This window comes from Saimiri boliviensis, chromosome 2 (assembly GCF_048565385.1).
Source record: "Saimiri boliviensis isolate mSaiBol1 chromosome 2, mSaiBol1.pri, whole genome shotgun sequence".
Lineage (NCBI taxonomy): Eukaryota > Metazoa > Chordata > Mammalia > Primates > Cebidae > Saimiri > Saimiri boliviensis.
In genome coordinates this window covers 221,928,914-221,945,875 of record NC_133450.1, presented here as the reverse complement: position 1 = coordinate 221,945,875, position 16,962 = coordinate 221,928,914, and the positions used below count along the sequence as shown (strand labels likewise).

The 16,962-nt window shown below is 55.9% G+C and overlaps 1 protein-coding gene across 1 annotated transcript in view; it reads right to left on the bottom strand.

The window, feature by feature from the left end:
* Positions 1-1,570: 1,570 nt before the first annotated feature.
* Positions 1,571-16,962, bottom strand: part of PTPA (protein phosphatase 2 phosphatase activator) — a 40,393-nt gene continuing 25,001 nt past the window's right edge. Inside the window, exons 6-10 of the mRNA XM_010350743.3 lie at positions 15,348-15,447; positions 13,945-14,069; positions 12,547-12,647; positions 7,690-7,797; positions 1,571-3,124 (exon numbers count right to left, since the gene is read on the bottom strand). Coding sequence (XP_010349045.1) covers positions 3,047-3,124; positions 7,690-7,797; positions 12,547-12,647; positions 13,945-14,069; positions 15,348-15,447 — 512 coding nt within the window. The 3' untranslated portion in view covers positions 1,571-3,046. The remainder of the gene's footprint in view (positions 3,125-7,689; positions 7,798-12,546; positions 12,648-13,944; positions 14,070-15,347; positions 15,448-16,962) is intronic.

The window sequence follows — 16,962 nt, the reverse complement described above, 5'->3', positions numbered from 1 at the left end:
CATGTCCCACCCATTTGGCCATCCCTGGTCTGGGGGCACTACACCTCATCACCATGTCCGCCAGGAGCCCACCCCAGCACCCTCCTCCTCCTCGGCACCTCCTCTTAGAAGCTAACAGATAGTCCCATGGCCCCATGGCAATCCCTCTCCCTCACGGCCCCCTCATCCCAGGAAATGGCACCAAGCCACAGAAGAACTGGGGTTCCTTCTGCTCAGATGTACTTTATATAGTAGGGGGGGGAAAAAGAAGAATCGGGGTTCTTGGCTGCTCCGCTCTCTGTCGTAACTCCCTTCCTGTTAGTGATACCAAATGCAGCCTAAACTGGACCACTTCCTGCCACCCCACTCTGAACCCTCACCCAGGCCACTATCCCTGTGCCCATCACAGCTACAGCCTCCCAAATGTCCCATCTCCCCTTCTGCCCCACCCACCCCAGGCCCTTCCGACAAAACCCTCCAGCACCTTCCCGTAGAACACTGTCCAAACTCAGCAGAGCCCGTAAGACCCTGGCCAGAAAGACTGGCCCTTCCACCCAACCCTAGCCCTCTGGGCCCTAAGCCCAAACTCCCTCCCCCTGGGCCCGGGCCCGAGCTGTCCACAGCGGTTCTTTCTTGTCCTCGGCGTCTCAGCTCACAGGACCTTCTAGAGCAAGTAACCCCCACCCCGCACCCATCAACGCCTTCTCTAATTAACTGCCATGATTTTCTCCATAACCCACCCTGTTATTTAACACTGTCATATCTGGATGCAGTGCAGTCATGAGGAACATGCAGCCACTATTTGTGAAATGAAGGAATCCTCAAGATCAGTAATAGGAATGTCATTATGCCCTTTTTCAGATCAGGAGGGCGAGGCTCAGAGAGATTAAGTCAACCTCAGGGTCCTCCTACTCCTGGTGAGTAAGCCGCAGCTGCTCGGTTTGAACTCAGGTGTGCCTGACTCAAGGCAGGGCTCCTGGCCCCCAGGCTCCAAGGAGGCGCAAGGCGATTCGGGGTTGAGGCTTTCCAGTCCCGTGTTCTCTTGGCCTTAGAGGCCAAGGTCCCTTGAATGCTGAGCAGGAGTGTCTACGGAAGTCTGGGGTAAAACAGCCCCAGAGACCCTCAAGCCAGCAGGGACAGAAGGGGCGGAGGAGGGAGAATAGAGGGCCACTCCCCCACAAACCACAGGTGCAGTTTGCACTGTCAAAACCCATCCAAAGCCTACCTCGCCAGCTTGGGACTAAGCTAGGAGTCCAGAGGGGCCCCCTTCACCAAGCACAGCTGCAGCGACCACCCGAGATGTACTGTGCCAGGCCCCAGGCTGAGGACTTCACATCTGCTGTCCACTCCTGGCAGTCACCCTGTGACTGTCCCCATTTTGAATGAGGAAGCTGAGGCTCAGAGGCTTCAGTAACTTACAACCTTGCAGCTGGGGCGGGAGACAGCTGGGATTTAAACCCACGAAAGGCTCAACCCAAACTGAAACAGCTCAAGTCTCGGACACTGTGGCCTGAGGGAAGGGGACCTGATGGAGGTCAGTCAGGCAGAGATGGGCCGAACACGTGACATGAAAAGACATATCTCACACAGGTGACAGGTGCAAAACAGAGGCTTTAATCCGAACAGCAATGAGGGCGCAAGGGACAGGGGAGCCAGGAAGGGGTGTCTGGCCCTGGGAGAGAGGTGGGAGCTGGGCCTCTTCTGGAAAACTGTCACTGACCTTTGGGACTCCTGTCCCAGCCTCTGCCCAGACCATCACCGGATCCCAAGCCGAGCCCCTGTGTTGTGCTTCTCAGTGCTCCCCCTTCCCAAAGGGTGTGTGGACCCAGACACAGGAGAGGGGCAGCGGAGAAGGGCAGGCCTGGGGGACGAGCCTGTAAGAGCCAGGCCCAGGAACAGCCCTAGGAGAAACCTCGGCGGTGGCATGTGGCTGCAGGGCCCCCCTCTCCTCTCAGTGGGCCTGCCCGGCCCCCACTGGGCACATCCTCAGAGCCAAAGCCTGGGCCTGGGAGGCCGTCACTTACCTCACCCTATAAAGGCAATGGACAGACAGTTCAGGGAGGTGGGAGGACAGGGAGTAGGACTGCCACCTTCTAGGCCCACCCACCACCCAGGGGAGCAGAGAAGCAGGGCCCATGGGCCCTGGGTGAAGCTTGCAGCAGCACAGAGGTAACAGAAGCAGATGGGCCTAACGCTGCCCAGAGGAATCCAGGCTCTCCAGACACAACGGGCCCCAAGCCCCTCCCTGAGTTTCTGCCACCCCCTCCCTGCCAGGGAAAGTTCTGGAAAGACAGGCCTCACCCCATCAGCTGCGCCCTCCCAGGAGACCAGCACCTACCCACAAGGCAGCTTCCATCAGCTAGGCTACCCTTGGGGAGAGGGAGGGATGTGGCTACAGCCAGGAAACCCAGCAAAGCCAAAGGCTGAAGAACAGAAGAGCCAGGAGGAGGCTTGGACACACCTGCCCTCAGGCGCAGAGGGCAGGGTGAAAAGTAGCCTGGGAGGGGCACTGGCCAGGACAGCTAAGGCCACCCCACCCCACCACATGGCTGGCAGCCAGCCTCAGCTTCTAGCCCTGGCACGAACAGCCACCCCAGCATGGCCTGGGAAACTGACGCACCCCTGCGAGGAGCAGCTCCAACCCTTAGAAAGGCATCGACTCCGGAAAGCGAAAAGCAATGGAAGCAGCAGGTTATCTCCCCGCCCCTCTCCTCACTGCAGTGCTGCAGAACAGCCCCGGCCTCAAAACCAGACTGGGCGGGAGCAAAGGGAGAAGAGGCTAGGAACAGGAGAGGGTGGCCCAGTGGCCGAGTCCCAGCCCTCTCTTCTGGCCAGTCCAGCACAGGGAAGGTCAGGAAACCGGCTACACTTTGGTCACTTCTCCCAACTTGGGCCCTGAAACCTTATGCTCCAAGCCCCCTCAAGCCCATCTCGCCACCCCACCCCAGTTAACAGCCTCTCATCAAACAGGACGAACAGAGGGAGGGGGTGGGGAGGGGGCCACTGCTGGGGTGGGGAGGGCAGGCACAGGAACTGTGGCCTGGGTAGCTCTTCAGCTCGGCCCCTCCTAGCCCGAAGTGACAGGATGGATGGGCAGCAGGCTCCCGAACTTGAAGTGCTGGATCACAGGGAACTTCTCCAGGCACTGAGGAAGGAGCAGTTGAGCAGAGTGGTGAGGGCGGCACCACACCCCTGCCGGGACCCCAAGCACCACAGCAGCTCCCAGGTGTCCAGCCCAGGCCCAGGAGGCAGCCCTGTCAGGGGAACCCCAGGCCTTCCTCCCCAACATCCTTACTCATCCTACCCAAAAACACCTACTCCACAACGAGACGAGAGAGAGAAAGAGAGAGAGAGAGAGAGAGAGAGAGAGAAAGAGAGAGAGAGAGAGAGAGAGAGAGAGACGCAGCCCAACAAGGTAGAAACTGAGAAGAGAGACAGCCAAGTGACATCACTTGGCCCAGAGGGGGAAATTGAAAACTTGAGATGAAAAGAACCCTCCAGAACCAGGACCTGGGACCCACCAGCCCAGGCCCCAGTTCTGGAGAAGAGACGTGGGGACATTTGAACACAAGCCTAAGAGGCTGGGGCTGGGCCCCAAGGCCTGTTTTCTCCAGTTTTCAGTTCTCTGGACTGAAAAAGGCATCTTGGCACTTCAGAGTAAGACAATAAGAACCAGCTGACATTGAGTTCCCCCCACCCCGGGGCAATTCCCAGCTGCCTGTGTGGGGGGCAGGGGAAAAGAGCACTGAACAGGGGAATGGCTAAGCAGGGGGGTGGCCCAACTCCCTGAGCCGAGCCCAGCCCAGCCCAGGCCCCTAGCAGAGGAGCAGAGCTGAAGAGTGACCAACAGGGCCTATCACAGCGGCTGGCCTGGCCCACAGGCAGCCGACCCCAGCTTCCAGCCGCAGCTCCCGCCACAGCACCCTACACCCAACACGGCACCCTACACCCACCACACCTGGTCACTAGCTCGCACAGGAGCCACTCTGGGCATGCGAGGGTTGGATCTGCCAAGACGGACAAGGGCCTCCTCCCACACCTTTGGCCACAGAAACAGAGTACTCTAGGCACCTCCTGACTGGGGTGGAACAAGCCTTATGGCCTCAGACGGAGTAAGAGCCTCACTCTGTGGCTGTGGTCTCGACCTCCAACTAACTTAGAGGGACAAGGGGTGCCATGACTGGCCCAGGTTCCCTCTCCTCAAAAACCAGCTGTGGAACATAGGGAGGGAAAGGCACAGGGGTGATGAGTGGGCCAAAGAGATCGAGGAGGGGAGGGAAAGAAGGATGGAGACCAAGCTCATGGTGGGTGGGGAGCAGAGCCCTGGCCACAGCCAGGATCCTAGGCCTGAGGCAGAGAACGTGGGGAGTAGGCAGCAGGAGGTGGTCCTGGGCGGGAGGGGGAGCAGCCACAGATCCAGGCCAGAGGCCAAAGCAGCTGCCATGGTGCTTATGTCATCCAGGAAGTGGTCATGAGAGCCCCCCCACCCCCCAGGGTCCTGGAATTCCGGAAGGGGTCAAAGGTCAACCTGCCTCCAGCTCCCTTAGGAGAAGCTGCAAGGCGAGAGGGGGGCAGAGGCAGAGGTTCTCTCCATTCTGCCCACAGGACCCCAGAGCCAGCCCCTCACAGCCGCAGAAGCCAGGAGCTGGGTCAAGGAAGCCGAAGGCTCCAGGGCAGGAGGCGCCCCCAGCCAGGGCATTCTCCCAGCAAGGTCCTCCCATGTACCCGGGTGGAGCACCAGCCTCAGCCTGTCCCTTCTGACCTTCCAGCCAGAAGTGATTCAAGCAGGGGAAGGGACTCTCTGGGCCCTGACAAGGTCCTTCTGAAGGCAGCACCCACACAGTGATAGCCTACTGGAAAGACAGGCCCCCCTACCACACAAGACCCCTGAGAGCACTTGGTTCTTCGATCAGAAAGATGGGGACAGATGCAAAGTTACACCCAAATCCTAAGGCCACCTACTGCCAGGCAGGTCAGACTTCTGTGGCAGCCCAAGAGGCTGACTGCCCTCCATCAGCCAGTTCTGACAGGAGCCCCAGCCCTCCTACTCACTCCTGGACTACAGGACTGGCAAGCCTTGGAGGTCCTCCCTGGGGCCTAAGAACCGGCCTGAGAAGCAAGCCCTCTCCTGGGACCTCTGTGCAGGCCACATGCCAGCCCATGGGCCCTTTGGGACCAAGGACTAAGGGCTACTTGCTAGTAATTTGTACTAACTTGTCAATGAGTGCTGAACACTATGAAGACTTAGTGATCTTTTTTTTTTTCTTTTGAGATGGAGTCTTGCTCCGTCGCCCAGGCTGCAGTGCAGTGGCACGATCTTGGCTCCCTGCAACCTCCACCTCCCAGGTTCAAGTGATTCTCCTGCCTCAGCCTCCTGAGTAGCTGAGATTACAGGCGCATGCTACCACGCCCAGCTAATTTTTATATTTTTAGTAGAGATGGCGTTTCACCATGTTGGTGAGGCTGGTCTCCAACTCCTGACCTCAGGCGATCTACCTGCCTTGGCCTCCCAAAGTGCCAGGATTACAGGTGTAAGCCACCGTACTCGGCCAGTGATCTCTTTTTCTGGGGTTGGGGAGAGGGGATAAAGTCTCACTCTGTCGCCCAGGCTGGAGTGCAGTGGCATGATCTCAGCTCACTGCAACCTCCGCCTCCAGGTTCAAGCGATTCTCCCATCTCAGCCTCCCAAGTAGCTGGGATTACAGGCACGCACCACTACACCTGGCTAATTTTTGTATTTTTAGTAGAGACAGGGTTTCACCACGTTGCCCAGGCTGGTCTCGAACTCCCGGCCTCAAGTGATCTGCCCACCTCAGCCTCCCAAAGTGCTGGGATTACAGGCGAAGACTTGGTGATCTTCAAGTCAGTGAGTTCCAGCGAGCCTGTCCCCTTCCCCACACAGTGCCCGCCACACCTAGGGCTAGAATCTCCCGTTTTCAGGAAGGCCACTTTGTGATTACTAGAGAGACCCTCATCCTGAGCTGGTGGTCATTTTCAGTGTCCCCCTTGTGTTCGCCACCCTGTGCTCAGCCCCCAGGGAGACCCTGAAGGCCTGTGCAGACTGGACTGTCCCTGTGTTCCTGCCACCCCATCACGATTTTCAATCTGAATGTGCTCCTCCCTCATCCTCTGTCAGCCCAAAGTTCTTTTGTCTATGAAGGGCAGGTAGGAGAAGGTGACAGGGTCTGTTGCCCTATCCTTTGGGCCTTAGAGCCTGAGTCAAGGGAAGTTTAGAGTCACTTAAGAGGCTTGTAGAGAGGACAGTACGGTCTTTGGCACACAGGGGATGGGGTTGAGAGGAGGCTGGAGGACGCCGTACACCTCTCACATGCTCAGACATCCTCGGGGGTGGGGGGGACAGGGAAACAGCAGAGTGAGAGTTCCCCAGCAGCCCCCACTGTGGGACAGGTGGGGGTGGGGTTGTCAGGAACATCAGGTCATCAGAGGGCAGTCACCCAGGGCAGAGTTGGGGTGGAGAGCCGGGGGCAGGCAGCTGCAGCCGGAAGGAGCCTCGGCAGCTCCAGCCAACGGCCTCTCAGATTAGAGAGGTATGTGGGCTGGAGCCTAAACACAGGATGTGAGGTCCAGAGGAAGGGGACCCACAGGGGGAGGGGCGGAAGGGAGAGGGCCCGGCCTGCTCAGTTTAAGCCTCATTAACCCTTCAGAGCAGCGTGCAGGGAGCCAGGCCAACTGGAAGCATCTGTGCTCCCCAACCCCGCCAGCCTCTGGCACCCTTCCCCATTGTCCTGCCACTGCTGTTGGGATCCAGTCGGCTCTGGGTCCAATGAATACCTGGAGCAGCCCCTCTCAGAAAAGAAGAGTGGCCAGGAGTCAAGAGATGGTGCCCATAGGACAGTGCCTGAGGCCATGAACTAGTCACCAGGGCCAGTCTGAGGACAGAAAGAAGGGACTTTAGGGACCCATCACTCCAGGTGTGGAACTTCACATCCAGCCCTTTCCTAGCCAAGGTCAAGCAGTTCTAGGATTAGTCTTCCCAAGAAGTAGGAGGAGCTAGCAGAAGGGACAGGGTAGAAATAAAATGTCTCCTGCCAATTGCAAGAGAGAAAAGGCCACCTCCTTGGCTGGGAGAAGAGTGCCAAGAGGGCAGGAGACACCCTCGGCCGCCTGCCAGCAGGGGGAGCTCCAGGAAACCTCAGCTCTCCTTTCCTTGGCATCATCTTTTGAGAGCAGGGAAAACCAATTTGCAACAAAATCGCTGAAGCGGTCAATAAAAATGCCAGTTCCCAGCCTACCCTCAGACTTCCCACCACTCAGCCATCATACATACTAACGTGGAAGGCAGCACTTTGGAGACGCCTCCAAAGGGTAAGACCCTTCCCAGATATGCCATGGGAGAGACAGACTCAGGCTGCCCGAGCCTCAAGGAGCCTTCAGCCATTTGACGGGAACAGAGAGGCCGCCACCGCCCCAACTCCCCACTTGGCAGTTCCTTGCCTCAGCCTTCAAGCTCATCAGCACAGAACTAGGCCTCAGCTTTTCAGGGCTGGGGTAGCCAGTGCTTCTCTGACTGCTCGTCCCCCAGACGGGAGATTCTGAGGCCCCAAGTGTGAGAGGGGCTAGCCTAAGATTTAGAGCAAAACGGTGGAGTAGGAGGAAGCAGGAGCCTCAGGCCCCACATCTTTTGCTTTGTCCCCAGCCCAGGACCAAGTGTGGCAGCAGGGACAGGCATGCTGGCCAGCCCCCACTCACCTCGGCCTTATACATGCGGATTAGACCCTGGTTCACTTTGGACCAGGAGGGGACAGCACTGATGTTCCACAGCTGGTTGGAGTGCTCTGCAAATGGGCCAGTCTTCATCTGGAAAAGAGAAGCCACAAGCTGAAGAGGCAGGGGCTGGCTGGGAGCTCATCCCTCCTCCCCTGCAGCAAAGTCACACACATACACTCATGCACACGTGCACACACACGCACACATGCACGCAACGAGCACGCAGACACTTGGGGGGCCAAGCTAGAGCATCTGCCTGTGGGGCAGACATACAAATAGGCACATCCAAGTGCCAGAGACAGGGTCCCCCTTGGCCCTCACAGCCTGCTAGGAAAATACGACATTCCTTGCACACCCACCCCCAGTCACCCCTCTTTCTCCCATAGCCAAAAAAAAAAAGGGACCTGATTCCTATCACCCACCCAATCTAGCAGCCTCAGGAAGATAAGATCTCCACCTGAGCCTCTGGTGCAGTTCCCACCGACTCCCCAGGAGCCTCAGAGCACCTCTCCAGCACAGGGGTCCACTCAGGTTCAGATAAACAGCAGCAGCTGGACCCCACACCTACAGGCTTCCCCTTTCCCCTCAGGCCCCCCCTTCCCCCGCAAGCTCCCCCTTTCCCCCAGGCCTCCCCACAGGACACCTGGTCTGCTCCTGCACCTGCCACCAGCAAAGCTAGATGAGGAAAGGGTCGATTCGCAGGAGGGTCAAGGTGGGTATGACCAAACCCAGGTATCCAACAGCCCTCTGCATGGCAGGCAGTGTGAGGAAAGAGAGGCCCTACAGGAGGCAGGGATGCCTGAAGCAGCAGCCAGCCTGGCCTGGCCAGAAGGTGGGGAAGGAATGGCTGCCACAGTAGCTGTAAGAGACAGACACAAGGACGGCTCCATTCCTGGTCCTCCCTCTTGCCAGAGTCTGACCCTCCAGGAAGGAAGAGAAAGATTCTGCAGCCAGCAGCATGAAGTTCCCATGACATCAGAAACCACAGAGGGACGTCTGTGTGCCTGAGCGTATCCCCCTGACACCACGAGGCCGGCACATATGTATTTATTAACCAAGTGGTTCATAATTCCCCCCACACAGTCCCCCTAGCTCATGGGCAGCATTTACAGGGGAACAGGGCTCTGCACCCCAAGCCCATGCTGCAGAAGGAAGACTCTGCAAAGAGGCTGAGTCTGGCAAAAAAGCAGAGACTTGGAAGGTTCCAGAAACATGCGGGTGTCGGGGGCGGGGGGGGGGGTGCTGGGTTGTTTGAAGGGGAAAAGATAAGCCGGAAATACTCTCCATATTGGGGCATAAGTTCACCACGAGGGCCCTCAGGAGCCCCCACTCTTGAGCTGTGGGCTGCCAGCTGGTGACCCAATCGTGGCAGGCCTCTTACTTCTCTAGTAAGGGCAACTGTGACAAAACTTTTAAGATTTAAGTCAAAAAAGCTGACATTTTATCCCCCTCATCTCCCTCCCCTGGCCCAGGTTCCCTAAGAGCCCATCCAAACACCCCTGTTCGGGAGCAAGGACAACAGGCTCCTCCCTCCCCTCCTCTCCCAGGCTCCACTACAGCCAGGCAAGAGCCCAAGGCACCGGATAGAGGCAAAACCCACCCTGGTCCCTGGGGGCCTTGTCTTGGGCCACTTGCTTCACCCAGAATCGTCCAAGGTTCTCTCCTCCAGGAGGGCAGCCAGGCACCCCCAGCCTACAGGGGCCTCACCTCCGGGGAGCTTTGTTCCAACTGCCATTTTCAGCCGACTCCACCCCCAACCCCTCCCCCTCCCCGCCCTACCCACCCCTTCTCCAGTCTCTGAAGGCTCCAGGCCTGTGCACACTTCCAGGTCTGGGAAAGCTCAGGGAGCTATGGATCTGTATGACCAGTTTCACTCTCTGGACACGGCCCTGTGAGCAAGCAACCAGAAGGCACCCTGCCGGCTTTGTCTGCTAGGGGCCTGCCCAGCGAGGGCTCCCAGGCAAAGGCAGGCAGATGGACACAGGCAGGCAGAGGCCCTGCCTCCTGGCCAGCCTTGCCCACCAGGGCCACAGAACATATACCCAAAAGGCTGCTGGCAGAGCCAGGGCTAAGCCCATGTCCTGGCACTGCTGTGGCCTTGGGCCCCAACCCACAGAAAGGCAAGAGAGGCAGTTTCTTTGGAGGGGCTATACACTGCCCCTTAGGCCTTCAGTGCCCCAGGGTCTCCCTAAGCCCTTCAGAAGGAGACCCTCTAGCTCTGGCAAAGGAAAACAGACAAGAGGAGGGGGAAGGAATCTGGGGCGAGAAAACAAAAAAAAAAATTAGCTCATTCTAGCCACAAAGGGAGAAGAGAAAGAGCCAGAACCAGCAAGCTAGCTGCAGCCCGCAGTGACCCCAGGGGAATTGTGTGAGTCAGAGCAGCCATATTGAGCAGGAAATTACTCACAGACGCTGCGTTCCTGCCTCTCCACTCCCCAGAGAATCGGCCTTTTGTAAATGGCTCCTCTGTCAGTAACTGGGGGGATGGGCGGGGGTGGGGAGGCTCTGCACAGCGCCTTCCTGTCAGCTCCTTCCCTTCCAGCTGAAATCTGATCCCTCCCTTCCCAAAACTCCAAATTTAGAAGCCAGATTGAAACTGAAATTCTTTTCCTGCCTGCCCTGGGCTCTTAAAGGCACCAGGGCTGCATTTCCAGAGGCTGCAGAAGCCCTGCCAGGTGACGTCCCTCACCTAGGATGTCCATGGGTAGGTGAGAGCAGAGGGTACCATGGCGGTCTTGGCATGAGACCCAGGAAGAGCTGCCCAGTTCCATCCCAAGTTCTCGGTGTTATGTTTAATCTCCAGCTAAAAGAGCCCATGGTGAGCCCAGGGTCTCCAGAGGCAACATCGCCTCCTGCCCAACCCAAGATTACAGAACTCCGTGCAAGCCTCCAGGTCCCGAGTGAGCGAGGCCAGGCCACTCACCAACTAGAGGCTGCAAATGCTGCTCACTGCTCCGAGGTGGAAGAGGGTGGGCGCTTAGAGAACAGACATGTGCTGCAACCAGCGGCCACATGGCAAGATGAGCCCTTGCTGCAGTCACCTCAGCTCCTGGGCACACCCTTCCTAGCGTCCACTGTTGAACACCATGCCCAACAGCCTAGACCCAAAGTGAAAACCAGGCCCTGTGGAGAAGGTGCGGAACAGCCAAAAACTCCAGGCATACCCTCCCCTCCCTGTTCCTTCTGCGGCCTCAAATAAATGTCACCAAACCTTCTCCAAGTTCAGTGTGCCTTTCCTGCCACCTAGTGGCTATTTTGAGATTTCCTCTAGCAGAGGAACTGGGACCCAAACTTTAGGAAAGCTTTTGGGTTTTTATACCAGCATAATCAACCAACCAATTAAAAACACAAAATCTTGCCATGGAATCAATTCCCCAAATCCTAGAGGCCAGGCCTGGCCTGCCTCCTAGTTAGAATATCGACAGGGACCCAGGGGCCTGGTCAGCTGCCTCGGGGAGCGCAAACAGCTCAACCTTTTAGCCCCACGCCAGAGCTCAGTGTGGAATCTGCACCCTTCTTCCCACCCTGCTCCTCCAGCTTATCCTGAGGTCCTCTAGGCCTCCACAGACCCCCGCATTCCACTCCGCAGAGAGCAGCACGTGACTGGCTTTCAAGGCAGCGCGCCAGGCTGCCCCCGAGTCCTCCCGACCTTGGGCCTGCCACACTGCTGAGGGCAGCAGATCTCCGGGAATGAAGTGGTGGCCGCCCAGCCGTCAGCCCCGGCTCCATTTGCTGACTTGGAAAAAATGTGTCATTCCCCTCTGGCCTCTGCAGTTTGGCAGAAGCCTGAGCCGAATGTTGACCAGGAAGAGCTTGGAGCCAAGGCTGCTGGTTATAACCCAGCTTGTCTATTTCTTCAGAGGTTCAGAATACACAGCCAGTGTCCACAGGCCTGCTAAGGACCTCACTGAGGCAGCAGACATCCGTGCTGGTGTCAGGAAAGGGACTGAGGAGGGATAGAACCCTCTCCAGATAGCAGAGCTAGGGCGCCCTTCGGAAATGGGAGGTGAGGGTGGCAGGGAGGAGGGAAAATCCCAAGACTTCCCTGAAGAGAGGTCCAGAGAGCAGAGGGTCCCTAGCTTTCCCGTGCAGTCACCTGGCAAGTGTGTTGAGATGCAGGTTCCTGGCTCTTGTCCCCTAAGATTCTGATGCAGTAAGCTGGGATGGGGGCCCAAGAATGTGTATTTTAACAAACACCCTAGGAGATCTTGCACAAGCGGTCCAGGGCCCACTGTGAGGAATCCTGCCTTGGTGAGACAAGAACTTCCAGTTACAGAGCCCAGCCGCAGGGCTGGCTGTCCAGTGACTGCCACCACAGGCCAGGCCTGCACACTCCCACTCCGCACTTCGCTCGGGCTCACATCGGCAGGCATTGAGAGAGATGTGTCCCTTCAACAGAAAAGCTGTCTGCACCAATTCACACCAGCTCCTCTGGTGGTTTCATTTTACACATCCACAAGCACATGTTCTACAGAGCCTTGTGAGGCCCCACTGAAAGATGCTGACCACCCCCCTCACAAACCTGGCCCTCCCACCCTTTCAGACCTGCTGCAGCAGTCACCAAGGCCAGTTAGTGATCAAGTCTTAGACCTCACCTCAAGACTCCTGTGGTGTTCAGGAGAAACTGCAAGAGAACTGGGCGAGGAGATCCTGACAGTCAACAGTGGCTGACTCTTTCAGGAGAGGACCAGTGGTGCTTCCTTTGCAATAACCCACTCTGGCCGGCCCTGCCATTTTGGGCAGCAGCTCTGGCTCTTCTGATCCACTGTGAAGCCGCCAGCCTTGGTTCATCTGAGTCCGGAGGCGGCTGTGGGATTCTCCCTCACCCCTCCTCCTCACCTCAGTGATAAACAGGATACACTCCAGGAACATGTAGTCCTTGTGGTTCTCATTCACAGCCTTCTCATCCACAAAGTGTCTGGGCTCCAGGTATGGGTGGTCTGGGAAGAGCAAAGCGCCCCATGGTTCAGAACCAGACCCCACCACTACCTGGGCAATCTGGCTCAGCAGTCACATCCACCCAAAGGCCTCAGTCCTGCCCGTGCTCCCCTCAACACCTGACCTCAAAGGAGCAATAAATGGCTTTGAGTGTGTGTATTCTAATGCTTTAAGCTCTAGCTGCATGGCATTGGACGCGTGACTTCAGCCTGCCAAGGTTCCGTTTCCTCACCTAAACAGTGGGGACAACAACAGTCCCTCCTCCTAGGGGCCGTGACAATAATTACCAAACCTACAGGTGCCTGGCACAGGTGCCAGTCAGCAGAGCTAACCTCATGCTGGCAGACCCTTCAAGGGGGTCACCAAGAAGATTCAGGGAGGTAATGCACCGGAGGCCACAACAAATGGTCATTTATGAATATCATTTTGTAGGCAGTTCATTCTTTTTTTTTTTTTGAGACGGAGTTTCGCTCTTGTTACCCAGGCTGGAGTGCAATGGCACGATCTCGGCTCACCGCAACCTCCGCCTCCTGGGTTCAGGCAATTCTCCTGTCTCAGCCTCCTGAGTAGCTGGGATTACAGGCACGCATCACCATGCCCAGCTAACTTTTTGTATTTTTAGTAGAGACGGGGTTTCACCCTGTTGACCAGGATGGTCTTGATCTCTTGACCTTGTGATCCACCCGTCTCGGCCTCCCAAAGTGCTGGGATTACAGGCTTGAGCCACCACGCCCAGCCTTGTAGGCAGTTCATTCTACATCAAAATAGAGACGATCACCCACCCCCATCCGGAAAACCAGCCTCAAGAGCAGGGGAGTCACCCCAGTAGGCCCCTCTGAGCCCCACAGGAAGCAGGCCCACTGCCCAGCACTTGGTGGCTGCTCCCTAATGGGCCCCTTTGCACACAGCCCGATAATAACAGTGGATGACACTGGTCACCGAATCAAAAGGGCCCCTCATTTTCAACATAAAACCCCACAGCTGCTGCCAGGAGCTGGGGCACATTTCACACCAGTCCATTATGCACCAGGCGTGCGCCCTTGCTCCAGCCCATGTCACTTCCCATTATCTTGGCGGCACTTGGCCTCCGCCTCCCCCAGCCCACCACACGGGCTCTCACAGCAGAAGGTCGACAGCAAACAGCCTCCCTCAATAGCCAGTCTAATGCCCTGCTTTCCAAGTTGTCACTGTCTGCCCTGGGCAGGAAGAAGGGAGAAGGGAAAGCAGGAGGGACAAGGGAGAGGCACAGAAAGCAGCCTTGGTTGGGGGTGGAGGGAGAGGTGCCCCCCACTGCAGTACCTATCAGCTGCGAACTGCCCCAGATGAAGGGTAGAAACTGGAAGTCATCCAGACCCCACACTCCCTGGCTGCCCGCTGGCTCCATCCTGTATGTTTTTTGGAGTTTCCGCATAACCTCAAGGTACCTGCACAGGAGGGTGGAGAAAGAAAGGGAAGGTAGCGAAAAGTAAAAAGACGCTCTTACCCCTTTGGCCACTGGGAGCACAGGACGCCCCAAGTAACCACCGAAGAGTGTTAACTGTTCTCAATTTCAACCATGTAGCTTTATTTCCCCCCACAAACAGTCATCTTTTGGCTCAGGAGAGGGATAAAAATCACTGATTAGGAAGGTGGGTTTTGGTACCATCAACTCCTGACAACTTGTAAAACCTGGGGCAGGGCCTCAGCCTCTCCAGCCTCAGTCGGCCTGTCTGAAAGCTGACACAAGTCCCAGCAGGTTATCTCCTAGGTCCTTTTGACTGCAACCTTCAATTTCATCAGAGGCCGCAGGGCAGCCACCTCTGGAGCGTCAAGCACTGCTCCTGGGCTCCGTCACAGGCCTGCCGCAGCAGCACTGCTAGAAAGAGGCCAGCAATGGGAATCTTAAGAGCTCTCAGTAACTGATCCACATCGGTGCTGCCCAGCAACTGGCTTGGGTGGTGCGGGGCAGCAGGTCAGAGCCTGACTACCTGCGTTCAGATGGCATGAATCCAGTGTGTGACCTCAGTGAAGAGACTGGATTCTCTGTGCCTCAGTTTCCTCATATGTAAAGTGGAAATAACAGTTGCTATTTCACAGGGTTTTTGTGAGAATTAATGAGTTATGGGCCGGGCGCGGTGGCTCAAGCCTGTAATCCCAGCACTTTGGGAGGCCGAGGCGAGTGGATCACGAGGTCAAGAGATCGAGACCATCCTGGTCAACATGGTGAAATCCCGTCTCTCCTAAAAATACAAAAAATTAGCTGGGCATGGTGGCATGTGCCTGTAATCCAAGCTACTCAGGAGGCTGAGGCAGGAGAATTGCCTGAACCCAGGAGGCGGAGGTTACAGTGAACCGAGACCGCACCATTGCACTCCAGCCTGGGTAACAAGAGCGAAACTCTGTCTCAAAAAAAAAAAAAAAAAAAAAAGAATTAATGAGTTATACATAAAGTGCTTAGAATTCTTCCTCCACATAGTCAACACCACGTGAGCACTGGCAGACATTATGTGACAATTCTTTCACTTGTTTTTACTAGGAGGTTAATTTGAACCTGCTGGGAAAAAGCCTTGGACACTCCATCCACAGCGAGAGCTTGATTAGGACAGGACAAGAGAACCATGAGCCACTCAGGAGAACCCTACAGCACCCGATTTCCCAGGCTGAGGAGGAAAGAGATGGCCCCCTCACACCCCCTCCTCCAGCCTTCCTGTCCTTTCTCTCACCGATTGAACACCTTGAAGACAATAGCTATTTGGTCATCCACCCGGAGCACCCCAATCTTGCAGAGACAGCAGAGGAAAGCAGCAAAAGCCGCCTCATGCCCTGGAGGAGAAAAAACAACCAACATTGACAGTGGTCCAGGTAAAGGGACTGGGATTGTTTTTGTCTCCCAGAATCCAAATCATTGTAAGTGCCCCTCTGAGGAGTGTCAACATGGACACAATGAGACCTCTTCCCCATTCAGAAAGACTTGCTAGGCCCTTTCCTTTCAAGAACTATAATGCCAGTACTGGCTGGGCATGGTGGCTCATGCCTGTAATCCCAGCACTTTAGGAGGCTGAGGCAGGCGGACTGCTTGAGCTCAGGAGTTCAAGATCAGCCTGGCCAACATGGCAAAAGCCTGTCTCTACAAAAAATACAATATTAGCCAGACATGGTGGCATGTGCCTGTGGTCTCAACTACCCAGGAGGCTGAGATGGAGGATCACCTAAGCCCAGGAGGTTGACGCTGCAGTGAGCCATGATAGGGCCATTGCACTCCAGCCTGGGCAACAGAATGAGACTGTCTCAAAAAAAAAAAAAAAAAAAAAAAAAAAAAAAATGTACCAGTACTATAATTCCACTCCTAAAAGACCCAGGCTGGACATTTACATTTCATTTTGTAGGTTTAATCCACTCAGCAACTCCGCTGTATTTACTGAGCACCTACGATGTAAGAAGTCACTGTCCGGCCGGGCGTGGTGGCTCACGCCTGTAATCCTAGCACTTTGGGAGGCCAAGGTGGGTGGATCACCTGAGGTCAGGAGTTCAAGACCAGCCTGGTCATCATGGTGAAACCCCTTAAAAAAAAAAAAAAAAGAAGTCACTGTCCATGTCACGCACTAGGAGACAGTGACAAGTAAGTCCCTGCCCTCAGAAAGTTTATGATCTATCAGGGACAAGAGACATTAAATATATAGTCACTACTATAATTCTAGCTCTGAAGGAGAAAGACAAGGTGCTAACTGGAGGCTGTCACAGGAGACCCTGACATAACGGTTCAGGTTTCCCCTAAGAAAGTAACATCCAATCTGAAATCTGAAAGATGAGAGCTGGCAAGGCAAAGGGAGTGAGGGAAGCAAGAAATGCATTCTAGCCAGAAGGAATAGCATGCGCACGGTCCTTGGGGCAAGAAAAAGCTTGATCTGTTTGAGGAACCCTAAGGAGGCCATTATGTCAAAGGCAGTGAGAGCAAGGGAGAATGTGTAACGACATGAGGCTACAAGTCACATGGGCCTTATGGCCATAGGAAAGAGCTCAGACTTTACCCTAAGAGCAATGGGGAGCCACTGCAGGCTTCTATCAGGGAACACATGATCAGATTACAGGGCGAAAAGACACCCTCCCTTCCTTTCCCAGTCATATCAAAGAGGAATGGTCTGCACTGTAGGAACTACTCACTGGACTATGACTGAATCCCATTGTTCACAGTATCACACATAACCTATCTGGAGGGAGGTGAGAAGAGAATATACCAGAGAATACTCCTGTCCTGTCTCTGGAGAACAAAGACCCCTAGAGGGCCTGGCAGCTTGTGAGCTCAGTTTCCTTCCCCTGCCACAGTATCCACTTATGACC